The following is a 27,953-nucleotide window of genomic DNA, read 5'->3' as shown; positions in this document are numbered from 1 at the left end:
CACGATGTTAACAGTAGCAATTTTTTTTCCAAAATTCCATTTGGAAATTAAAATCTTGAGTTGATTGAATTTTCGGAGGACAGTGGGTAAACGACGAGAAACGAAACTACACGTTGAAATTTTAAGCGACGGGTATAAATTTGACATCGGCGCGTTCGGAATCCTTCGAGGCTCGATAAAATAAAAAAAGTTTTCGCCTGCGACCAAAAATGAAAAAGTTCAATTTGGGGGTTCACACCGGCTAAGGTGACACCTTCGTTGAGGGGGACCCCGATATTTTCCATACAAAACTTATGGGCTCATATGAAAGAGGAGGTCAAATAAATGACATCTGGGGTCAAAGGTTAATATTTGGCGTAGTTCGTGTCAGGCTGTTGAACATCACTTCTAAAATGAGATCAACAAATTAATAGATACTGTGCTAAATGAACACAGAACCAAATGAAACAAATATTTTCTAACATTGTTATCGGCTGTATATTATTACTACACCTACATATTAACAAACACTTTTTCGCCCCAATTTCATGGTATCCAACTGGTAGTTAGCCTTGTCCCATCACTGCAACTCCCATACGGACTCGGGAGAGGCAAAGGTCGATTTTCAAACACTTAATAATACCATCAGACACGGTTAAAAACACAACCCAGCCAAGCCGCACTGCGGACTGCAGGAAGTAGGGTTGCTGAGGGTGCTGCAGCACCCCCTGAATTTCTTCTTCACTAAAGTCGTGCACTGGGCCGTTACTAGTCCTGTATTAGCGGACCGATATATCAGTCTATAGCGCGGGCAAAATATTTTTTGCAGACCCTTTTTCTTGAACCTGAAAATGTATCGGCAATTAATCAAGCACAACACTTGCATTTGGTTGACATCGGCCTGTAGCCAAAATACTGCCATTCCAATGAAGATGCGCCCTTCATTGGCACCAAATCGACTTCTCGTTAGCACTAGCAGCACTCATGTTTCCAACACGACCAATGCCCTTTCTCTCTCACCAGTATGCGGGGACACTTGTGATTGGCCAGCATGTGCGTGCCATGCAGAGTGAGGGAGCCCGCTTGTGATTGGTCAGCATCCTCTGTGCATGTAGAGAGTGAATGAACAGAGTCTAATAGCGCATCTCATTGGAGGAGTTACCATAGTATAGTTTTTGATGTATTAAGACGCACTACGCAGAAATCGCTCTGCCATTTCCTGGTTGCTAAAATTGTAAAAGTTAGCTTTATTTTAGTTTGTGAGACAAAACAAGCAGGTATAGTGTATAGAATCAGTGTACCATCTAAACCGCTGTGAAATACCGAGCCCATAACCCAAAATATTGTAGTTTCCACTGATTGAAGCTGGTGTACAAAACCCAAAGTAAAAAATGCAAAAACTAAAGAACGGGAAGCATAGAAATAACGCAGTAAGAACAGATTCTTATACTTGCTTTCAATGAGAATGACAGACCTATAACGCATATTTCTATGTAAATTTGTTCATGTTGCCCAAAACGTTACATATTGCAGCTTTAACGGAGTGGCAAAGAAAATCACAGCCTCGTGATATGGATATTGCACATGTCAATACTGCAATTTCGATCTGAAATAGATTCATTGTGAAGAACCTAGCATACAGGCCATGTCATCAATCCTAGGCACTTCTGGAGCAGAGACATGGTTGTTTAGCGATGGGCACAGTGGGCAGGGTTCAACACATGCCCAGCTGTACAAACAGATATACGAATTAAATCACCAGGCTTCCCTAAGCAGCCCTGGATATGGGCATCTGAAACTGGATAACTTATATTATCATCTTGCTCATATTTTTTTTTTTAAGTCTGCATTATCCCTCGGGGAAAAAAGCCCTTGACCCAGATCCAAACTACTGGAGCCACTCTGAACTTTAGACCTTGTTTTCGCCCATTGGCTGGAAATTAAGAAGACGTGTTGTTGGCAGGATGACAAAAGTGAGACTAGAGTAGAGTAACTGGAGCATCAGCATTTGTGGGTTCGATTACAGGCTCAAAATGGCTAAAAACAAAATAACTTTCTTCTGAAACTCATCAGTCTATTCTTGTTCTGAGAAATGAAGGCTATTCCATGCGAGAAATTGCCAAGAAACTGAAGATCTCGAACAATGCTGTGTACTACTCCCTTCACAGAACAGCGCAAACTGGCTCTAACCAGAATAGAGAGAGTGGGAGGTGAACAACTGAGCAAGAGGACAATTACATTAGTGTCTAGTTTGAGAAACAGACACCACACAAGTCCTCAACTGGCAGCTTCATTAAATAGTACCTGCAAAAACACCGGTCTCAACGTCAACAGTGAAGAGGTGACTTCTTCTGGCCATTTTGAGCCTGTAATCGAACCCACAAATGCTGATGCTCCAGATACTCAACTAGTCTAAAGGCGGCCAGTTTTATTGCTTCTTTAATCAAAACAACAGTTTCCAGCTGTGTTAACATAACAGAAAAAGTGTTTACTAATGATCAATTAGCTAATCCAAGTTTATCATTTTAAAAGGCTAACACAACATGCCATTGGAACACAGAAGTGGATGGTTGCTGATAAAGGGGCTTCTATACGCCTATGTAGATATTCCATAACAAACAAATCAGCCATTTCCAGCTACAAAAATAAATTTACAACATTAACAATGTCTACACTGTATTTCTGATCTATTTTTTGATCTTATTTTTAAAAAAATGATAATTTTTTTGCTTTCCTTTCAAAAACAAGGACATTTCTAAGTGACCCCAAACTTTTGAACGGTAGTGTATGTATGCATGCTTGTATGCATGTATATACATATATACATTAATTAGGATCTGTCCTTTTGATCAAGCTTTTATGACTACCATTACATGAGCAGATAATACATTTAAGAGCAAACTAAAAAAAAGACAACAGTAGTCTTCATGGTCTCCAAAACTAGACAGGATGAAGTATGTATGGACAGTTGGTAGAGCATGGCGCTTGCAACGCCAGGGTTGTGGGTTCAATTCCCACGGGGGGACCAGGGTTCAATTCCCATGGGGGGACCAGGATGAATATGTATGAACTTTCCAATTTGTAAATCGCTCTGGATAAGAGCGTCTGCTAAATGACTTAAATGTAAAATGTAAATGTATGGTAGCTCTGTTCAGACTGGGGTCAAGGTGCATCATCTGTTACCACTAACTAGATGACAGATGGGACCACACAAAATCTAATCTCTCATCTGGTCCCATCTCCAAACTGAGCTTTCAAAAATGTGCATTCAGCCCATCCTCTATTTGCCTTCCCTCAACTGAGAAAGGGCTATAGTTCAAAGTTCAGAGGAGAACAGCAGTCAAAGGATCCACACACAGAAATGCAAATCAGATTAGCACACAGTAAAAGATAGAGTTATTGACTGAACTCTGATATCCCAGATAAGCACAGAACACAGTTAACTAAAATGGACTGGCACCTAACCTTTAGGATTAAAACTAGCGTGAGACATGTCCAACGGTATAGCCCATTGGGCTGACAGGTTATCATAGCGTGTGATGAGTTGGAGGGAGATTAACTCCCCTTTAGAGCAGCAAGCCATTTCGTTACTCCTAGTAAGACTGATATATGTCAGCCATCTTACTCAGGCAGGTTTGACTGACAACATTTTTGGTTCACTTAGTCCCATTCTGATAATCACCCCTAAGGGTTGGCATATCAGTCCAGTCCTTTCAAGGCACAAAAATATGTTGTCTTGCCCATTCACCCTTTGAATGGCACACAGTCCACGTCGCAGGGCTTAAAAATCCTTCTTTAACCTGTCTCTCCCCCTTCATCTACACTGATTGAAGTGGATTTAACAGGTGACATCAATAAGGTATAATAGCTTTCACCTGGTCAGTCTATCGTGGAAAGAGCAGGTGCTCCTAATGTTTTGTACACTGAAGTGAATATCCATGCACATATATAACCACACATATTCAGGCCAACTGCAAATTTACCAAAATAAATATTTCTAGGACATTCCTTTTAAAATCACCCAGGTCGCCAACCTATAGCTCAGGCTGTTTTTTAAATGAGGACCTGGGGTAGAAAGATTGGGGGAGCATAGATACATCTTCAAGATCACAAAAAATATATTTTTTTAACTTTGCTTCCTGAGAGAAGTGTTTTCATAAGCCAGTTATTATATTGGCTTTACTGATATATTTTGTCTACCATTAGTTTAACCCAGGGTATCAGCAGCGAGCGGGCGCAGTCAACGGATCCAGGTGACATACACCTCACCCACTGCGTGTCGGGACAATATGAAATCCTTTACATTCCTAAACTACATTTATAAAGTTAAAATAGTGACAGCAATTTGAATCCTTTAAAATCCATTGACACACCCATGAGTCAATCTAAACAGTATAATACAAATCTGTCAGTTTAAACTACAGATATCAGGTTCTTTGTCTGCCATCAGCATCTGCAGTGGAACGTGGCCGAGCTGCAGCGTTTGTCAGATAATGAGACATCCCAAAAATCGGTCTTCTCACCAAAACTTCCCTAGCGTCTGAACGGTTTGGTCTACAAACTAATATGACCACACGGTGGTGTTCTACATTTTGCTTTACGATCACCACAAGTGTCACAGGACTCGTCTGAAATTGGTAATGCTGTGCCAACTTCGGTCTGTAGCGTCTGAACCATTTGAGCTACAAACTAATATGACCTCACCATAGAAAGGGAAGACTCACGGACACAGTGTTTGCCGTTGTGCTCTACGACCCCCACAAGTGTCACGGGAGTCATCAAGGTACCCCATTGGGTTAGGGTTTGTGTCCCCCCCCAAAAAGGGGTTAAATGTGTCAACAAAAAAAAAATCCTGAGCTTTCTTATATCCCCTAGATATAGGACAGACACTTCAAAAACATATTCCTTATTATTTATTTTTTGACTGTCTTTTTAGCCATTTATGAACGTGTAATTCAATGCGTTTCTATGGGCTATAGTACTAAAGGCCAAATTAAACGTTTTATAAAATAATACATACAAAAGAAAAATGATACGTAAATGATACGTCCTAAAATTCAAAATCAAATACCTAAATGATCCATGGTATGACGATCTTAAAACAATTCCATACTGTATGTTAGCTTAGTACCCCCCAAAAAAGACTGAGGTTTTTAAATAGGATCGTATACTGTAGTGTGGAACCTAGGACAACTTATTGACCATTTCTACTGTATACATCTTTATCTTCTCATAGCCCCATACTAAATGTATTCATATTATTGATTTAAATTCTATTCGTTCCTGATTCACATCTGCCAGGAGGGTAGCCATAGTATAACAAGATTCGGACTAATAATGTACACCAATCTTAACAGTCATCCAGGACAAAATTAAAACAAACTTGTTTTTGCTGTTATAACGCCCGTGCAATCCTGTAAAAGTCTGGCAAACCTCACGTGTTCCCACCTGTCCTTCAACCCAAATATTTGTTTATATAGCATAGAAAAGAGATTATAAGGCTTGGCGATATTTGGGTTGAAGGACAGGCAGGATGGCGTACCGCTGCAGAATGCTGTGGTAGCCATGCTGGTTAAGAATGCCTTGAATTCTAAATAAATCAGTGTCACCAGCAAAGCACCCCCACACCATCACACATCCTCCTCCCTGCTTCACGGTGGGAACCACACATGCGGAGATCATCCGTTCACCTACTCTGCGTATCACAGACACAGCAGTTGGAACCAAAAATCTCACATTTGGACTCATCAGACCAAAAGGACAGATTTCCACTGGTCTAATGTCCATTGCTTGTGTTTCTTGACCCAAGCAAGTCTCTTCGTCTTATTGGTGTCCTTGTGTAGTGGTTTCTTTGCAGCAATTCAACCCTGAAGTACAATTCACGCAATCTCCTCTGAAAAGTTGATGTTGATGTGTCAGTTACTTAAACTCTTTGAAGCATTTATTTGGTCTGCAGCAGAGAGTAACTCTGGGTCTTCCTTTCCTGTGGTGGTCCTCATGAGAGCCAGTTTCATAGTGCTTGGCGGTTTTGTGGTTTTTGCGAATGCACTTGAAGAAGCGTTCAAAGTTCCTGACATTTTCTGTATTGACTGACCATGTCTTAAAGTAATGACGGACTGTCGTTTCTCTTTGCTTATTTGAGCTGTTCTTGCCATAATATGGACTTGGTCTTTTACCAAATAGGTTAATCTTCTGTATACCACCCCTACCTTGTCACAACACAGCTGATTGGCTCAAACGCATTAAGGAAAGTAATTCCACAAATGTACTTTTTGAAATGCATTCCAGGTGACTACCTTATGAAGCTGGTTGAGAGAATGCCAAGAGTGTGCAAAGCTGTCAAGGAAAAGCGTGGCTACTTTGAAGAATCTCAAATATATTTTGATTTGTTTGACACTTTTTTGGTTACTACATGATACATGATGTGTCATTTCATAGGGTTCATGTCTTCACTATTATTCTACAATGTAGAAAATAGTAAAAATAAAGGAAAACCTTGAATGAGTAGATGTGTCCAAACTTTTGACTGGTACTGTACACAATCTTTTATTGCTGGGGGTATTTTTTCTATAAAAAAATGGTTAAATGTGGAGTAGGTTGTGTAGATCGGTAGGAAAAAATCAAAATGAACCACAAAATCCCAATTAATCCTAATTTAAAACTGCAAAATGTGAAGACTGTGCAAGGGGTGTGTAGACTTACACTAGGCACTGTTTGTTATACAAAACACCTGACAGGGATTTGCCAAAATACAAAAGTAGGCCTATGTCGTAGTAAAGTGATCCTCCTGTGGGGAACAACAATGCCACCTAAACCGGAACGTCATGTGGGGTCTCTTCATATCAGATTTCAACCCAAGTGAGAAAACTCATTTGAGTGGAGATCCAGCAAAGATCCATAGAATTCTGTCAATTATGGAATTGCAGTATAGAGCCAAACAATGAAACACCCAGCAGGCAGCCACAGTCCATGAACAAATCAACTGAACTGACAGCTAATGTTGAGCAGCAAAGTCCGGCAATGATAAAAATACGCTAGATTTAATTTTGGCCACCATCACTTTTCCTTGAAGAGTCACATTTAACATGCCCATTAAAACCCAAGAGGCTAGGCACTTACATTCAAGCACTAGAAGGGCTCAATAAGCATTCGCTGAGTGGAGCTGTCAATGAGCGCTCACCGGGTGGTCTTTGTTGGGCGACAGCTTGTGTTCACACATTCATTGGCTGGGCATCTAAAACAGGCTTGTTTAATAGCCCAATGCACAAACACAAGATAAGCTCCCAAAGAAACTGCTCAAGAGACAAAGCGTAAAAATAAATCTGCTGAAATAAAAGTTAGAGCACCTCACAGGCACTATTAGCCAGAAACCACAAGAAAAACTATACTGAACAAAAATATAAACGCAACATGTGAAGTGTGTTGGTCCCATGTTTCATGAGCTGAAATAAAAGATCCCAGAGATTATCCACACACACAAACAGCTTATTTCTCTTAAATTCTGTGCACAAATGTGCGTACATCCTCGTCAGTGAGCATTTCTCATTTGCCAAGATAATCCATCCAACAGGTGTGGCATATTAAGAAGCGTGTCATTACACAGGTGCACCTTGTGCTGGGGGCAATAAATGCACACTAAAATGTGCAGTTTTGTCACAACACAATGCCCAAGATGTCTCAAATTGAGGTAGAGTGCAATTGGCATGCTGACTGCAGGAATGTCCACCAGAGCTGTTGCCAGATCATTTAAATGTTCATTTCTCTACCATAAGCCGCCTACAAAATAGTTTGAGAATTTGGCAGTACGTCCAACCGGCCTCACAACCGCAGACCATGCGTATGGCGCCGTGTGGGCGAGCGGTTTGCTTAAGTCAACGTTGTGAACAGAGTGCCCCATTGTGGCGGTGGGGTTATGGTATGGGCAGCCATAAGCTGCCCATACCACAAACCCAATTGCATTTTGTCGATGGCAATTTGAATGCACAGAGATACCATGACGAGATCCTGAGGCCCATTGTCGTGCCATCACCTCATGTTTCAGCATGATAATGCACGGCCACATGTCGCAAGGATCTGTACACAATTACTGGAAGCTGAAAATGTCCCTGTTCTTCCATGGCCTGCATACTCAGACATGTCACCCATTGAGCATGTTTGGGATGCTCTGGATTGACGTGTACAACAGGGTGTTCCAGTTCCCGCCAATATCCAGCAACTTCGCACAGCCAATGAAGAGTGGAACATTCCACAAGGCCACAATCAACAGCCTGATCAACTCTATGCGAAGGAGATGTGTAGCACTGCATGAGGCAAATGGTGGTCAGACCAGATACTAACTGGTTCTGATCCACGGCCCTACCTTTTTTTGTTACGGTATCTGTGACAAACTGATACATATGTGTATTACCAGTTAAATTAAATTAGGGCCTAATGAATTCATTTGAATTGACATTTCCTTATATGAACTGTAACTCACTCAGTAAAATCTTTGAAATTGTTGCATGTTTATATTTTTGTTCCGTATACTATAAACATAGTATTGATAAGCCAGTCAGACTTCGTCAAACGGGATAAGATAAAGCAGCACTGACCTGAGCGACTCAGAGAGGGAGGGGTCTGTGGATCCATTTCCTCTGAATTAGAAAATACAGACAGGCTCCAGACAAAATACCCCAAGGTCAGAGAAAATCCCTGTCTCCTCCTCGTTCTCCTTTTAGTGGCTTTCTTATTCACCCTCTTCCCTCTCTCATTCTTTCCCCTCAGCTGCAGTAATGTCTCGGTCTATACCGGTTCAATAGTGAAGCCAGAGAGGTGAGTGGTGACAGCTAATGTTTAACACTCATGTGGTCAGCAGGGCAAACTCCAGAACTGGCATGGAATAAAGAGAGCGGCCCACTTTTACCCCAACATAGGAGACTAGGGCGACAAATGTGCTAATAACATAGGGAGACTGTACAAATATATGCTCATAAAACTCTGCCATGTAATTCCATTAATCTAAATAAATGGCCATTGGCAAAGGAAGGCTAGGTAGTGAAACCGCAACAGTTAAGTGACAAGCCTTTAAATCAAGATGAGGTACTTGACTTCACTCAAACGGATGGTTTATATTTTATTACAGTACTGTACTAGAAAAACAAAACGGATGATGGAAAGTGTAGGGGAGTGCACATCATCACAAGACGAGACAGGGCAGAGGATGAGCACTTCAAAAGATACAATCAGGTGATGAGTCTCTATAAACATACTTGGGAAACTCCCCAACGTCACATTCTCTGTACAGCACAAAGACCTCAACTGTGTCTAATGGGGTGGACCCAACAAGAACATTCAGAGGTTTACTTGGTTTAAAAGGGGAACAGATTTAGATCTGAGGTTTGCACTCTCCCAAAACTTCACGTTAAGCGAAAAAAGGCACCAAGCCAAACAAACATAGCAGCCTGCTGAAATAAAATATGCTGAATATGGCAGTAATAGCCCTACAGGCAACTTGATGAGATGTATGATTAACACTTCACTTCAGCCACTCAAAAAAACACATTTAAAAAAGGTACACTCAGTGATATGATGTAGATGCAGAAAGTAAACAGCATAGTGGGTCAATTTCTGCAACAACTAAGAGCGTTGAAGAGTGAGGCTCAACTTCTCCACTGTTTTGGTCCTGTGGCTACCACACTGAAGAGCGTGAAGCAAACCCATGCGCAGATTCTGTGTGTGACTGTGTGAGTGCAGACTTGCATCCTGCTCATCTCAACTATAGCCCGACCGATTTATCAGTAGACTAACATAATAAACACAAAATAGGCTGATATTAGCCTTTTATGGATGTATTTGTGTCTGCGTTTAATCCACCAAAAATAACCCACATAAAGATGTAGAAAACGCTGTCTTGAATCGAATTGAAAAGAAACTGCATTTAATTTGTCCTGAAGAGCGCGCTCTTTACATGGCTATAAACCCATCTTGCCTTGGCACACTACAGTAAGACTGGACACTACGTTTCAACACAACTACACCAGTCAGATAGTGATGGGAAGTTTGGCTCTTTTCACTGACTGATCTGAGACTCCTTCAGTCAAAATTACATATCTTTCGACTCATTTTGTTAATTTGAGTTAGTAATGCCCATAGCATGGAGGACCCCTTACCAGCGAACAATGAACTGAAAACTCGAATGAAAACTCGCCTGTCTTCCCGCCAACGACTCCCATTGTTAGGGTGGAGACATGACCATCTCATCATTATATACATATCTCTGCCATAAAGGGCTTATTGGAGCTGTCATGTGACTGTTTTTAAGTACACTTTTACAAGTGTCAATGTACATTTGTTGATTACTAGGTCTAGTAGTGGCCGCAACTGGACTGGATTGTGAACGACTTTTGGCGGAATGCATTGCTCGCCAGCAGGTCAGACAAACGACTAAAATGAACAAGTCACTCAGAAAAACGAATTAGGATTCTCGAGTCAGTAAAGAGAGTCGTTCAAAAAGAACGAATCGTTCGAACTGCACATCACCACAGTCGAAGAGGAGTGAACTACTGCAAACGAACTGTTGGTGCTTCTACGGTGAGTGCCGAGTAGATAGAAGTTTGACAGCTCAACAAAGTGCCAAAAATGTGCACTTGCTATATACAGTTACGTGAAGTGTCATGGTAGGGTGTGGGGTGTGGTAGCAAACCATGGATGCTATGCCCAAATGTAAAGCAAGTGCCGTGCTAAACTTTCATCTCTGTGGTAACGTTGACTACAGCCCTTTATTGAAGGCCGCAAAATCTGGTGCGTTATTTGATCTTTGCGTAGGGTATTCCTCAAGCTCGGTCATTCAAATATTTTCAGAGACACAAAAAAACATGGCAGGTTACAAAATAGCACTTTGAAGCAACATTTGTGTATGGATGGTCACTTGTCAGGGACTGGTCCAAATTCACGTTTCACCACCGCCATTTCCATGACGAGTGCTTGCTAGCCAGCTAAATAGCGGTATGAGTACTTGACACTGTTCACCGAGGGTTAGTGCTATCTGGGAACCTTGGGACGTACCTACACTTAAACCCTACCCTAAACATTTAAAAATGTCAACTTAAATGGGGTAAGATTTCTGCCCTGCTAGGGCTTCCCCGGTTTCACTGTAAGTGCTGTTATTGTGAAGTCGAAAGTCTAGGTCTAGGAGCAACAACAGTTTAGCCGCAAAGTGGTAGGCCACACAAGCTCACAGAATTGAAACGCTGAGTGCTGAAGCGCAGTTGCTGAAGCGTGTCTGTCCTCAGTTGCAACACTCACTTCGAGTTCCAAACTCGCCTCTGGAAGCAACGTCAGCTTCATGAAATGGGTTTCCATGGCCGAGCAGCGGCACACAAGCCTAAGATCACCATGCGCAATGCCAAGCGTTGGCTGGAGTGGTGTAAAGCTTGCCGCCATTGGACTCTGGAGCAGTGGAAACGCGTTCTCTGGAGTGATGAATCATGCTTCACCATCTGGCAGTACGACGGACGAATCTGGGTTTGGCGGATGCCAGGAGAACGCTACCTGCCCCAATGCATAGTGCCAACTGTAAAGTTTGGTGGAGGCGGTATAATGGTCTGGGGATTTTTGTCATGGTTCAGGCTCCTTAGTTCCAGTGAAGGGAAATCTTAACGTAACAGCATACAATGACATTCTAGAAGATTCTGCTCTTCCAACTTTGTGGCAACAGTTTGGGGAATGCCCTTTCCTGTTTCAGCATGACAATGCCCCCGTGCGCAAAGCGAGGTCCATACAGAAATGGTTTGTCGAAATCGGTGTGGAAGAAATTGACTGGCCTGCAAAGAGCCCTGACCTCAACCCCATCAAACAACTTTGGGATGAATTGGAATGCCGACTGCAAGCCAGGCCTAATCACCCAACATCAGTGCTCAACCTCACTAATGGTCTTGTGGCTGAATGTAAGCAAGTCCCGCATCAATGTTCCAACATCTAGAGGAAAGCATTCCCAGAAGAGTGGAAGCTGTTGTAGCAGCAAAGGGGGGACCAACTGTAAATTAATGCCCATGATTTTGGAATGAGATGTTCGACAAGCTTTTGGTCATAGTGTAATAGCTTATAGCTAACATTCTTTGATAATTTGTTAGATAGCGTTATATATTTCCCAAATGTTTTTTTTTATGTAGCTGTAAGCTAGATGTTGACAGCAACTGGCTGACTCAGGCAGCGCTATTGTAATGTTAGCAGTCTGGTAGGGCTAACATTAGCACTGGCTAGCAACCCCGCAAGTTGATTTGTAACAATAAATTAAAAGTTGGCTGCAAATTCAATTGAAACGATTTGGTTTAATTTGAAGTTATTTCTGGTGGAGTTTACATTATAGCATGGTTCCCCAACTGGCGACCCACGGGCCGGTTTTATTTGGCTCCCCAAGTTTTGAGCAAAAAAATAAATACAATTGTTGAATTTATTATGTTTTAGTCAAATATTACATCTGTTTGGGATTCTTGCAGTCTAGAAATTATTTGCGGTCTACAAAATGGCCCCCTGACCACCACGCTCAAGAAAAACAACATTGGCCCGTGGCTGAATCAAGCTGATGATCCCTGCATTATAGGGAATAGGCTGGCTTGCCGGGTCCTCCATATTATATCGCACCCGGAAAAAAACTTTTCCGATATGACTTCTTCGGAGCAGATCTTTTTATGTAATAACTCGGAAAATAGAAAAATGAGGTGTAACTTTGCATTGGGACTTTTGATGCGTATTCTAATGCAAATCCATGTTACGTTTATGCTACCTACCCTTCAAGAATTTCCCTTCACTGCATGTTTGTAGATAATTTAACAATTACTAAATTGGTTGAGTTTCATTAAGCATAACAAAATGTACCCAATTTGAGTCTTGTACTGCTGTAGGGCATGATATGCACCATCTGCTGTACATTGCATGTAGGGGCCTAGTTACAGTGCATTCAGAAAGTATTCATACCTCTGACATTTTGTTGTGATACAGCCTGAACTCTAAATTGATTATTTTCCCCCCCATAATGACAAAGTGAAAACATTTCAGAATTTTTTGCAAATGTATTAAATTAAATACAGAAATCTAATTTCCATAAGTATTTACACCTCTGAGTCAATACATGTTAGAATCAATTCTGACAGCGATTACAGCTGTGAGTATTTCTGGGTAAGTCTCCAAGAGTTTTGTACACCTGGATTATACAATATTTGCCCATTATTCTTTTCAGCATTCTTCAAGCTCTGTCAAATTGGTTATTGATCATTACTAAACAACCATTTAGGTCTTGCCATAGACTTTCAAGCAGATAAGTCAAAACTCAGCAATTCACAGGAACATACCCCATCTTTGTGGTAAGCATCTCCAGCTTAGATGTGGCCTTGTGTTTTAAGTTATTGTCCTGCTGAAAGGTGAATTCATCTCAGTGTCTGGTGGAAAGCAGACAACATTTTTACATTTTATAGTCATTTAGCAGACACCTTACAGGGGCAATTAGGGTTAAGTGCCTTGCTCAAGGGAATAGACAGATTTTTCGCCTAGTTGTATCGGGCATTCGAACCAGCAACCTTTCGGTTACTGGCCCAACGTTCTTAACCGCTAGGATACCTGCCACTAGCAAGGTTTTCCTCTAGGATTTTGCCTGCGCATACCGTTTATTTTTCATCCTGAAAAACTACAGTTCTTAAATGATTGCAAGCTAAACACAACACGATGCAGACACCACCATTCTTGAAAATATGGAGAGTAGTACTCAGTAATGTTTTGTATTTGCCACAAACACTAGATATTCGGGACAAAAAGTTACTTGCTTTGCCACATTTTTTTGCATTATTACTTCAGTTCCGTGTTGCAAACAGGATGCATGTTTTGGAATATTTTGATTCTGAATAGCAGTGGTTCACAAACTTTTTATAGTCCCGTACCCCTTCAAACGTTCAACCTCCAGATGTGTAATTCCCCTAGCACCAGGGTCAGTGCACTCAAATGTTTGCCATCATTGTAAGCCTTCCACACACACTATACATTCATTAAACATGAGAATGAGTGTGAGTTGTCGTCACAACCCAGCTCGTGGGAAGTGACAAAGAGCTCTTATTGGAACAGGGCAAATAATAATAATAATAATAATCAATAATTTCGCTCTTTATTTAGCCATCTTACGTATAAAACTTGAGTTATTCACAATTTTTGATGAACAAATAACCACAGGTTAATGAGAAGGGTGTGCTTTAAAGGATGCACATTACTCTGTATTGGAGAGTCTGTCATTTTCCACACAGTCTGTGCCTGTATTTAGTTATGCTAGTGAGGGCCAAGAATCCACTCTCACATAGGTACGTGGTTGCAAAGGGCATCAGTGTCTTAACAGCGCGATTTGCCAAGGCAGGATACTCGGAGCGCAGCCCAATCCAGAAATCTGGCAGTGGCTTCTGATTAAATACAATTTTCACAGAACCGCTTGTTGCAATTTCAATGAGGCTCTCTTGTTCAGATATCGGTAAGTGGACTGGAGGCAGGGCAAGAAAGGGATAACGAATCCAGTTGTTTGTGTCATCCGTTTCGGGAAAGTGCCTGCGTAATTGCGCACAGCTCACTCAGGTGTTTCGTTATATCACATTTGGCATTATCCGTAAGCTTGAGTTCATTTGCACACAAAAATCATACAATGATGTAAAGACCTGTGCGCTGTCCTTGTTAATGCAGACAGAAAAGAGCTCCAACTTCTTAATCATAGCCTCAATTTTGTCCCGCACATCGAATATAGTTGCGGAGAGTCCCTGTAATCCTAGATTCAGATCATTCAGGTGAGAAAAAACATCACCCAGATAGGCCAGTCGTGTGAGAAACTCGTCATCATGCAAGTGGTCAGACAATTGAAAATTATGGTCAGTAAATAAAACTTTAAGCTCGTCTCTCAATTTAAAAAAACGTGTCAATACTTTGCCCCTTGATAACCAGCGCACTTCTGTATGTTGTAAAAGCGTTACATGGGTCGCTGCCCATGTCATTGCATAATGCAGAAAATACGAGAGTTCAGGGGTCTTGCTTTAACAACGTTAACCATTTTCACTTTAGTGTCCAAAATGTCTTTCAAGCTGGCAGGCATTCCCTTGGCAGCAAGAGCCTCTCGGTGGATGCTGCAGTGTACCCAAGAGGCGTCGGGAGCAACTGCTTGAATGCGCGCTACCACTCCACTGTGTCTCCCGGTCATGGCTTTTGCGCCATCAGTACAGATACCATATCTTGACCACCAAAGTCATTTTGATGTCACAAAGCTGTCCAGTACTTTAAAAATATCCTCTCATGTTGTCCTGGTTTCCAGTGGTTTGCAGAAGAGGATGTCTTCATTAATTGACCCCCCAATAAACGTAACGGACATATACCAGAAGCTGTGCCAGGCCCGCCATGTCTGTTGACTCATCCAGCTGTAACACATAATTCACTGGCTTATATGCGAAGCAGTAATTGTTTCAAAACATCTCCTGCCATGTCACTGATACGTGAATTGTCTGTAGTTTTTTTGGCCTTTTCCCCTAGCATTGTCCCAGCCATATCCGCAGCAGCAGGAAGAATTAAGCCCTCCACAATAGTATGGAGATTTCCTGTCCTAGCCACTCGGTAGCTCACCATATACAGTAAGACTCTTCTAGCCCCTTCTTATTAATGGTATCTGTTGCTTTTGGTTTCATTTTATTTTAGGCAGTGAACAGAAGCTACTCCGGCGAGAGAAGAAAAACTCACCCAAATGTATAGCCCCGTTGGAAAATATAAAATGTACTGTTTGAAAATGTGAAGAAATGCCAAGAACAAGCGTACCCCCTACCCCAGTTTGGGAATACCTGCTGTACAGGATTCCTTCTTTTCACTCAGTTAGGTTAGTATTGTGGAGTAACTACAATGTTGATCCATCCTCAGTCCTATCACTGCCATTAAACTCAAACTGTTTTAAAGTCACCATTGGCCTCAGTGAAATCCCTTACCGGCAAATTAGTTAGAAAGGATGCCTATATATCTTTGTATTGACACACCATCCAAAGTGTAATTAATAACTTTACCATGCTCAAAGAGATATTCAATGTCTGCTTTTTTTTCTACCCATCTACCAATAGGGACCCTTCTTTGCAAGGCCTTGGAAAACCTCCCTGGTCTTTGTGGTTGAATCTGTGTTTGAAATTCACTGCTCGACTGAAGAACCTTACAAATAACTAAACTATGTGTGGTGTACAGAGGTAGTCATACAAAAATCATGTTAAAACACTGCTGCACACAGAGTAAATACATGCATCTTGTGACCTACTTGGCATAACAAAGCACATTTTTACACCTGAACTTATTTAGGCTTGCCATAACAAAGCACATTTTTACTCCTGAACTTATTTAGGCTTGCCATAACAAAGGGGTTGAATGCTTATTGACTCAAGATATATTTCAGCCTTTCATTTTCAACTCATTTGTAAAAAATAATAATAATAATAATAATTCATATTTCCACTTTTACATTATGGGGTAGTGTGAAGGCCAATGACAAAAACAACACATTAATCCGTTTTAAATTCAGGCTGTAAAACAAACAAAAAGTCAAGAGGTATGAATACTTAAGGCACTGTAGGTCTTATTCAAATGAAAATATGGTATAAAACAGAAAAGGTAATGTGTAGTTATGTCATTGACATAAGATTTACATTGTATCCTGTAGGCTGCATTTGGGTTAGCATGAGGACCCAGAGAACTGAGCGGTCCTACATGTCCATCATGTCCACAGTAGTCTTCTGGAGACCTTGGCATTTGACACTTTGGCTTCGTCATAAATAATCTTTCTTTCTATCAACCATATTTTCTCGAATAGCGGTTTGGAGCTGGAGTGGTGGGGTGACATTGACACAAGGTTACTCTTTCCAGGAGAATTGCTGCGGAGCCCATTTCAGATGGGGAGGAATAGGGAGGTATGCATGCAGAGGTGCAGTGTTTTGATTATGTATTGATAAACTGAATAAAAATAGATGAATCTCACAAATGCAGTGAAACTGTGCAAAGGGAGAGGTGGGGAGAGGAAAAGCTTTCTTTATGGAATGAAAAGCTTAAAATGTAACTGAAAAAACCGAAGTAAAATACTAAATCTGCAGAGCTTCTATCAATGGAGAGAAGACTAAAGATGCAAAGAACTTACATTCCATCACTTCACTTCTAAAAAGCTTCCTGAAAGAGAAGAGGCAGGAAGGAATCAGCAACATTCAGTGCTAATTTCTGACATTACACAGAGTTGAAGTCGGAAGTCTACATACACTCATTAAAACCCGTTTTTCAACCACTCCACAAATGTCTTGTTAACTATAGTTTTGGCAAGTCGGTTAGGTCATCTACTTTGTGCATGACAAGTCATTTTTCCAACAATTGTTTACAGACAGATTATTTCACTGTATCACAATTCCAGTGGGTCAGAACTTTACATACACTAAGTTGACTGTGCCTTTAAACAGCTTGGAAAATTCCAGAAAATTATGTCATGGCTTCAGAAGCTTCTAATAGGCTAATTGACATCATTTGAGTCAATTGGAGGTGTACCTGTGGATGTATTTCAAGGCCTACCTTCAAACTCAGTGCCTCTTTGCTTGACATCATGGGAAAATCAAAAGAAAATCAGCCAAGACCTCAGAAAAAGAATCCACAAGTCTGGTTCATCCTTGGGAGCAATTTCCAAACACCTGAAGGTACAACGTTCATCTGTACAAGCAATAGTACGCAAGTATAAACACCATGGGACCACGCAGCCGTCACACCGCTCAGGAAGGAGATGCGTTCTGTCTCCTAGAGATGAACGTACTTTGGTGACATAACCTGAAAGGCCGCTCAGCAAGGAAGAAGCCATTGCTCCAAAACCGCCATAAAAAAGCCAGACTACGGTTTGCAACTGCACATGGGGACAAAGATCGTACTTTTTGGAGAAATGTCCTATGGTCTGATGAAACAAAAATAGAACCGTTTGGCCATAATGACCATCGTTATGTTTGGAGGAAAAAGGGGGATGCTTGCAAGCCGAAGAGCACCATCCCAACCGTGAAGCACGGGGGTGGCAACGTCATGTTGGGGTGCTTGCTGCAGGAGGGACTGGTCCACTTCACAAAATAGATGGCATCATGAGTAAAATTATGTGGCTATATTGAAGCAACATCTCAAGACATCAGTCAGGAAGTTAAAGCTTGTTCGCAATTCGGTCTTCCAAATGGACATTGACCCCAAGCATACTTCCAAAGTTGTGGCAAAATGGCTTAAGGACAACAAAGTCAAGGTATTGGAGTGGCCATCACAAAGCCCTGACCTCAAACCTATTGAAAATGTGTGGGCAGAACTGAAAAAGCGTGTGAGCAAGGAGGCCTACAAAGCTGACTCCGTTACACCAGCTGTGTCAGGAGGAATGGGCCAAAATTCACCCAACTTATTGTGGGAATCTTGTGGAAGGCTACCCAAAACATTTGACCCAAGTTAAACAATTTAAAGGCAATGCTGCCAAATACTAATTGAGTGTATGTAAACTTCTGACCCACTGGGAATGTGATGAAGAAAAAAAAAGCTGAAATAAAAATCACTACTATTATTCTGACATTTCACATTCTTAAAATAAAAAAGTGGTGATTCTAGCTGACCTAAGACATGGGAATTTTTACTAGGATTAAACGTCAGGAATTGTGGAAAACTGAGTTTATATGTATTTGGCTAAGGTGTGTGTAAACTTCGACTTCAACTGTATAAAACGCAGCAAGATATTTCAGTGTTTTATCTTTCCTTTTCTCCGTGAAAAATGCATAACCCTGGTTAACAAGACCCATATATCAGTCCACTTCAGACTACTGTGTATTGGGGAAAACATGACCTACTTAGATAACCTCAGGTGAGCTATGGTGAGTTGGTCATCTTGTGTGGAGGGGAGGCCAACAGTACAGGAAACAGTGGCAAGAAAATGTGAACCCTTTGGAATTACCTGGATTTCTGCATAAATTAGTAAAGAAAATTTGATCTGATCTTCATCTTAGTCACAACAATAGACGAACACGGTGTGCCTAAACTAATAACAAATTATATTTTTCTTGTCTATATTGAATACATCATTTAAACATTTACAGTGTAGGTTGGAAAAAGCATGTGAACCCCTAGGCTAATGACTTCTCCAAAAGCTAATTGGAGTCAGGTGTCAGCTAACCTGGAGTCCAATCAATGAGACATGATTGGAGATGTTGGTTCAAGCTGCCTTGCCCTATAAAAAAGTTACTTAGAAAATTGGAGTTTGCTGTTCACAAGAAGCATTGCCTGATGTGAACCATGCATCGAACAAAAGAGATCTCAGAAGACCTAAGATTAAGTATTGTTGACTTGCATAAAGCTGGAAAGGGTTACAAAAGTATCTCTAAAAGCCTTGATGTTCATCAGTCCACGGTAAGACAAATTGTCTATAAATGGAGAAAGTTCAGCATTGTTGCTACTCTCCCTAGGAGTGGCCGTCCTGCAAAGATGACTGCAAGAGCACAGCACAGAATGCTCAATGAGGTTAAGAAGAATCCTAGAGTGTCAGCTAAAGACACAGAAATCTCTGGAACATTCCAACATCACTGCTGACGAGTCTACGATACGTAAAACACCAAACAAGAATGGTGTTCATGGGAGGACACCACAGAAGAAGCCACTGCTGTCCAAAAAAAACATTGCTGCTCGTCTGTAGTTTGCAAAAGAGCACCTGGATGTTACACAGCGCTTCTGGCAAAATATTCTGTGGACAGATGAAACTACAGTTGAGTTGTTTGAAGGAACACACAACACTATGTGTGGAGGAAAAAAGGCACAGCACACCAACATCAAAACCTCATCCCAACTGTAAAGTATGGTGGAGGGAGCATCATTTTGGAGGCTTTATTTACTCATTTTGCGGGAGAATGTTAGGCTATCTGTCCACCAATTGAAGCTCAACAAAAGTTGGGTGATGCAACAGGACAACAACCCAAAACACAGTAGTAAAACAACAGAATGGCTTCAGCAGAAGAAAATACGCATTCTGGAGTGGCCCAGTCAGAGTCCTGACCTCAACCCGATTTAGCGGTTCACACCAGACATCCTAAGAATATTGCTGAACTGAAACAGTTTTGTAAAGATGAATGGTCCAAAATTCCTCCTGACCGTTGTGCAGGTCTGATCCACAACTACAGAAAACATTGGGTTGAGTTTATTTCTGCCAAAAGGAGGGTCAACCAGTTAAATGCAAGTCACACTTTTTCCACCCGACACTGAATGTTTACATGGTGTGTTCAATAAAGACATGAAAACATTTAATTGTTTGTGTCTTATTAGTTTAACCTCAAATTCCTCCCAAACCCGGATCCGGGAGCACCCCCATCAGTAAAAAAGCTGACTAGCATAGCCTAGCATAGCGTCACAAGTAAATACTAGCATCTAAATATCATTAAATCACAAGTCCAAGACACCAGATGAAAGATACACATCTTGTGAATCCAGCCATCATTTCTGATTTTTAAAATGTTTTACAGGGAAGACACAATATGTAAATCTATTAGCTAACCACGTTAGCAAAAGACCACTTTTTTTACTCCACCAGTTTTTTACTCCATCAGTAGCTATCACAAATTCGACCAAATAAAGATATAAATAGCCACTAACCAAGAAACAACTTCATCAGATGACAGTCTGATAACATATTTATTGTATAGCATATGTTTTGTTAGAAAAATGTGCATATTTCAGGTATAAATCATAGTTTGCAGCCACCATTGCAGCCACCATCACAACTCTCACCAAAGCGACTAGAATAACTACAGAGAGCAACGTGTATTACCTAATTACTCATCATAAAACATTTCTTAAAAATACACAGCGTACAGCAAATGAAAGACACAGATCTTGTGAATCCAGACAATATTTCAGATTTTCTAAGTGTTTTACAGCGAAAACACAATATAGCGTTATATTAGCTTACCACAATAGCAAACATCACAACAGCATTGATTCAAGCCAAAAATAGCGATAACGTATAAACCACCAAAATATATTAATTTTTTCACTAACCTTCTCAGAATTCTTCAGATGACAGTCCTATAACATCATATTACACAATGCATATAGAGTTTGTTCGAAAATGTGCATATTTAGCGGCACAAATCGTGGTTATACAATGTGATTAGTGGCCAAAACTTCAAGCAATCTGTCCGGCGCCATCTTGGAGAGGCACCTATTCTAATCGAAAACTATTCATAAACTTGACTAAAAAATACAAGTTGGACAGCAAATGAAAGACAAATTAGTTCTTAATGCAATCGCTGTGTTAGATTTTTAAAATTAACGTTACTGCGCAATACAGCGTGCGCTAAAGCGAGACCGCACCATAATTCATGGCGGAATTATTATTTGACACTTGTCAACATAAGTACGAATTAACAGCATAAAGATTGCTTACTATTTGCCGAGCTTCCATCAGAATCTTGGGCAAGGTGTCCTTTCTCCAGAACAATCATCTTTTGGTTGAAAGATGTCCTCTTCATGTGGAAATAGCAGCTAACGATAGCCACCCACTGGAGAGGTGTCCAACTCGTGAAAGCGCATCACAAAGAAATCCAGGAAAATCGCAATAAACTGATATAAACTGCTATAAGTCGGTTTAAATTAACTACCTTAGGATGTCTTTAACTATAACGAATAAAAACATGACCGGAGATATAGAACTGCTAAAACGAAAGCTTTGCAGGAGGCCATTGTGATGTCCCTGCTGCGCCAGGCGCCCTGTTGAAAAGAACGGTACTTCCGTTCCACGGTCTTATATAGGGCCCCAGATTGCGCAATCCACTCCATTCAAATTCTCCCCGCTTACTGACATCTAGAGGAAGACGTATGCAGTGCATGTATCCCGATGGCTTACATGGGGACTTATAAACTGACCTCAGAACAGGGACCTCGATTTCTGAAATCTCACTCCCTGACAGGAAATGTGCTGCAGAATGAGTTCTGTTTCACTCAGAGAAATAATTCAAACGGTTTTAGAAACTAGAGTGTTTTCTATCCAATAGTAATAATAATATGCATATTGTACGAGCAAGAATTGAGTACGAGGCAGTTTAATTTGGGAACGAATTTTTACAAAGTCGAAATGGCGCCCCCCCTAGTGTCAAGAGGTTTAAGCAGATGGCTTAGATGAAGATCATATCAAATTTTATGACCAATTTATGCAGAAATTCAGGTAATTCCAAAGGGTTCACATACTTTTTAGTGCCACTGTAAGCCCAACGGGTAGCTATGCAACGCCCAGGAACAGTCAGAAGGTTTAGGTTTTTCCTCCATTTTGTCCACTTATCTGAATGAACAGACACTGGTAAGGACATTGAGGACAGAAGAGCAGCACTGTGGTGTGTACCCATCCGTCCATGTTTGCGCCATACTTATGTTTATTGTATAGCTAGCAAGCTGCTCTTGCAGATTCCTGCTTCCTGATTCATTCACATGACTCAGACACCGTGTGAAGGCCGGGATAATTAATCCCATCAATTGCTGCCAATGCTGTTGCTGAGAGTAATGATGGCAAAACATGTTTTACCTTTATTTAACTAGGCAAGTCAGTTAAGAACACATTCTTATTTACAATGACGGGCTAGAAACAGTGGGTTAGCTGCCTTGTTCAGGGGCAGAAGGACAGATTTTTACCTTGCCAGCTCGGGGATTCGATCTAGCAACCTTTCAGTTACTGGCCCAACGCTCTAACCACTAGGCTGCCGCCCCAACATCACCTTAAGTATCACCACTGTAATGATTGTGGGAGAACTATGATGACACCCTCCATCTAGACAGCTAAGTATGTAGCTGTAACACGGCTTGGGCTGAGCAGGAGCCCCACCAGTGGTGACTATCAACCAGAAAAACCGGTTCTCTCTGCCTGGTTTACTGAAGGAGTGGTAGTCCAGAGGATCTTTTGTTATCACACAGCTTAGCTAAACGATTCAATCAAACTAAAAAAAGATTGATACGAATCTCTCATCTAAATGATATCATTATTTGCTGTATGCATAAGTACATTGAATGGTGCCCTCATTGATCTTGTCCCCACTTATGAATATCAGGGCTTTTTCAGAAAGCATGCTGATGAGCTAGTTAAGAAATTTAGAATTCAAACAGGTTTCTTTTATAGGAATAGGTCATGCCTTTCATTAAATAGCAGAAATGGACTTTGGCAATAGTGTCTATATGAATGCAGCTGTCACTGTAGTGAAGCCATTGGATGAGGTTTATCATAGCGCACTAGGCTTTATTACGGGCGATAGGTTCAGTACACATCACTGTATTAGAAAGTAGGCTGGCCCTCCTGCAAACTTTCACGTTAACTTTGACGTACGTACAAGATACCAGACTCAGTCTCAGGGAGCCCTTCGATCTCCACTGAGTTAGGTAAATCTGCTTTTCGTTTTGTTGCACCTTGTGGAAAAATGTCCATGGCGCTGTCAAATTGGATGAATTAGTGCCTCTAGGGCAATTCAAAAAGGCTGATTGAGGACGTTTAGTGAATAATGTGTTTGTTTTCTACTATTGTGTTTTGCTTTCGTATATTGATGTGAATATTTGTGTGTATAGTGATGTGTACAGAAAATAGTACGCAAGTATAAACACCATGGGACCACGCAGCCATCATACCGCTCAGGAAGGACTGACTGTATGTTTGTTTATTCCATGTGTAACTGTTGTTGTATGTGTCGAACTGCTTTGCTTTCTCTTGCCCAGGTCGCAGTTGTAAATGAGAACTTGTTCTCAACTAGCCTACCTGGTTAAATAAAGGTGAAATAAAAAATTAATAAAAAGTTACACCAGCTTTGTCAGGAGGAATGGGCCAAAATCCACTCAACTTATTGTGGGAAGGCGCCCTGAAACATTTGACCCAAGTTAACCAATTTTAAAAGGCAATGCTACTAAATAATTTAGTGTATGTAAACGTCAGACCCACTAAAAGCGGAAATAAATCATTTTCTCTACTATTATTCTGACATTTCACATTCTTAAAATAAAGTGCTTATCCTAACTGACCCAAGACAGGGAATTTTTACTAAGATTAAAATGTCAGGAATTATGAAAAACTGAGTTTAAATGTATTTGGCTAAGGTGTATGTAAACTCCCGACTTGAACTGTAGATGACGTCAGCGCTATCACTATCTACTGGTTTTAATGTTTATGGAACATACTAGCAATATATTGGCTACTGCTGAAAGTGTGCAGAAAGAAAGCTACACAAGACACCTAGCATTAGTCTTGACTGGCCTACTGTAGCCATGTCAACATCTCTTTGGGAACATTGGTCTTCAAGGGCCAAATCTTTAATATGACTTACTTTAAAAACAAAAAAAGATATTGATCTAGATGTACTGATTTAATCGATGTGGACAATGGAGCAGTCAACTGCTGCTTTGTGTAGCAACGGCCATGTTTAACACCTGCTTCATTCTTCAATCATACCTGTATTGCAGACATCTGAGAAAATGCCTCTTAAAAAGGAAGCTTGAAGCCTGTGGCAGTCAGCAGACTCTTACAGGATTTTAAAAAAAGGCCCAGTGCAACCAAAAGTATATTTTTCCTGCGTTTTATATCATATTGTACAACAGCTGATGAAACTACACTGTGAGTGACTTTTTGGGTTGTTATTTCCAGATACAGTGCCTTCAGAAAATATTCATACCACTTGTCATAGTCCAAATTGTTGTTACAGTCTGAATTAACTAACTGCGTAGCAGGCTGACCACCTGTTACGTTGGCTTCTTACTGCACTCGCGTAAGTTGCTAGCTAGCATTAACTTCTTGCGACTACAGGGGGTGCTGTTCCGAATTAGCATTTTGTCGTCTCCAAATTAAACTGCCTAGTACTCAATTCTTGCTCGTACAATATGCATATTATTAATTCTATTGGATAGAAAACACTTTCTAGTTTCATACAACGTTGGAATTATGTCTGTGGGTGACCCAGAACTCTTTCTACAGCGAAATCCATGACAGACAGTGAAAGGTCTGAGAGCGAAGCTCTGGTTTCAGATCAGTTTTTAAGGTCTCTGTCTATCCTATGGAACGACACGAACTGCACCCGCCTTCCCCTGGATGTCAGTAACCAATGAGAAGTGGAATGGGCCTTCTAGGTAGCTCTCAGAGGTTATAAAAGACCAAGGAGTGAGAGTAGCCCCCCTTTCGACGCTCGCCCTTACGCAGGAAGGGACCTCCGGATGCCATTTTCAAAGGCTCGGTTATCAACGTGAAATGTATCCGTCTGTAATTTAATTCGATATAGGACTTAGAAACATCATAAGGTAGTTCATTTAAACCGTTTTATAGCAATTTATATCCGTTTAGTGCGATTTTGATGCATTTCTATGTGAAGCACCGGGCACATTTCGGGGTCCCGGTCGAACGTTAGCGGGCATTTAGACGGACAAAGGACATCTTTCGACCAAAAGAAGATTAGACCCAAGAAAGAATACATTGCCCAAGAATCTGATGGAAAATCACCTCATAGTAAGTAATATTTAATATGATAAATCGTTGTTCTGTCGAAATATTTTAAACGCATATTTCGCCATTTTGTTTTCTATCCCTTCGCTTGGCGAACCCTGTATTGCACAGTAAGGATAATTTTAGAAATGTAAATCAGCGATTGCATTAAGAACTAATTTGTCTTTCGATTCCTGTCAACCCTGTATTTTTTAGTCAAGTATATGATTAGCTATTGATTAAACTAGATCACTCTGAAAGATGGCGACCGACTTTTCCATGCTGGTTTTGCTACCATCTTCATTGTATAACCACGGTTTTTTATGGCTAAATATGCACATTTTCGAACAAACAATATATGTATGTTGTAATATGATGTTACAGGAGTGTCAACGGAAGAATTCTGAGAAGGTTAGTGAAAAAATTAATATCTTTTGGCGATGATTACGTTATCGCTCTTTGGCTTGAATTGATGCTCTGGTATTGTTTGCATATGTGGTATGCTAACTTATCGATTTATTGTGTTTTCGCTGTAAAACGCTTAGAAAATCTGAAATATTGTCTGAAATCACAAGATCTGTGTCTTTCCATTGCTATGCTTTGTCTATTTTTATGAAATGTTTTATGATGAGTAAATTGGTCATACACGTTGCTCTCTCTAGTAATTCTAGTCCAGTTGTGACTGTGGGTGCAATTGTAAACTGTGATTTCTACCTGAAATATGCACATTTTTCTAACAAAACCTATCCTATACCATAAATATGTTATCAGACTGTCATCTGAGGAGGTTTTTTCTTGGTTAGTGGCTATCAATATCTTAGTTTAGCCGAATTGGTGATAGCTACTGGTGGAGAGAGAAAATGGTGGACAAAGGAAAAATGGTGTATTTTGCTAACGTGGTTAGCTAATAGATTTACATATTGTGTCTTCCCTGTATAACATTTTAAAAAACAGAAATGATGGGGTTATTCACAAGATCTGTATCTTTCATCTGGTGTCTTGGACTTGTGATTTAATGATATTTAGATGCTACTATTTAATTGTGACGCTATGCTAGCTATGCTAATCAGTGTGGGGGGGGTGGGGGGTGATCCCGGATCCGGGATTGATACTCGTGAAAGGTTAAACTAATCTTATTTTTAAAAAATCTTCACAAAATCACTAGTTAACTACACATAGTTGATGATATAACTAGTTTAACTAGCTTGTCCTGCATTGCATATAATCAATGTGGTGCCTGTTAATTTATCATCGAATCACAGCCTACTTCGCAAAACTGGGAATGATTTAACAAAAAAGCACAATCGTTGCACGAATGATTTAACAAAAAAGCACAATCGTTGCACGAATGTACCTAACCATAAACATCAATGCCTTTCTTAAAATCAATACACAGAAGTATATTTTTAAACCTGCCTATTTAGTTAACCTGTCTGGCTCTGGCGTTCCGCTAGCGGAACTCCTCCCACATTCCACTGAAAAGGCAGAGCGCGAAATTCAAAAGATATTTTTTAGAAATATTTAACTTTCACACATTAAGAAGTCCAATACAGCAAATGAAAGATACACATCTTGTGAATCCAGTCAACATGTCCGATTTTTTAAATGTTTTACAGCGAAAACACCTCATATATTTATGTTAGCTCACCACCAAATACAAAAAAGGACAGACATTTCACAGCACAGGTAGCATGCACAAAGCCAACCTAACTAACCAAGAACCAACCAAACTAACCAACAAACAACTTCATCAGATGACAGTCTTATAACATGTTATACAATAAATCTATGTTTTGTTCAAAAAATGTGCATATTTGAGGTATAAATCAGTTTTACATTGCAGCTACCATCACAGCTACCGTCAGAAATAGCACTGAAGCAGCCAGAGTAATTACAGACACCAACGTCAAATACCTAAATACTCATCATAAAACATTTCTGAAAAATCGATGGTGTACAGCAAATTAAAGACAAACCTCTTGTGAATCCAGCCAATATTTGCGATTTTTTAAGTGTTTTACAGCGACAACACAATATAGCATTATATAACTTACTACAATAGCCTACCACACTACCGCATTCATTCATCAAGGCACGTTAGCGATAGCAATAGGCACGTTAGCGATAGGGAATAAACCAGCAAAAGATATTAATTTTCACTAACCTTCATCAGATGACAGTCCTATAACATCAGGTTATACATACACTTATGTTTTGTTCGAAAATGTGCATATTTAGAGCTGAAATCAGTGGTTATACATTGTGCTAACGTAGCATCTTTTTCCCAGAATGTGCGGATATTTTTATGACACTCCAACTATTCTGACCAAATAACTATTCATAAACGTTACTAGAAAATACATGTTGTATAGGAAATGATAGATACTGTTAGGATTTATGTTAATGCACTATAGGCTGTTAACATATTGGTTGAAGGTGAATGATGTTTTGTTGCACACACACACACAATAAAGAGGGG

At 40.5% G+C, this 27,953-nt stretch overlaps 1 protein-coding gene across 1 annotated transcript in view; it reads right to left on the bottom strand.

Annotated features, from left to right (window-relative positions):
- Positions 1 to 8,773, bottom strand: part of LOC120061205 (vitamin D3 receptor A-like) — an 81,898-nt gene extending 73,125 nt beyond the window's left edge. The window contains exon 1 of the mRNA XM_039010830.1: positions 8,571 to 8,773. Within this exon, the coding sequence (XP_038866758.1) occupies positions 8,571 to 8,607 (37 nt within the window). The 5' untranslated portion in view covers positions 8,608 to 8,773. The remainder of the gene's footprint in view (positions 1 to 8,570) is intronic.
- Positions 8,774 to 27,953: the final 19,180 nt, after the last annotated feature.

Source organism: Salvelinus namaycush, chromosome 16, assembly GCF_016432855.1.
Source record: "Salvelinus namaycush isolate Seneca chromosome 16, SaNama_1.0, whole genome shotgun sequence".
NCBI lineage: Eukaryota > Metazoa > Chordata > Actinopteri > Salmoniformes > Salmonidae > Salvelinus > Salvelinus namaycush.
The sequence above is the reverse complement of the archived record's forward strand: the minus strand, read 5'-3'. Positions and strand labels throughout refer to the sequence as shown.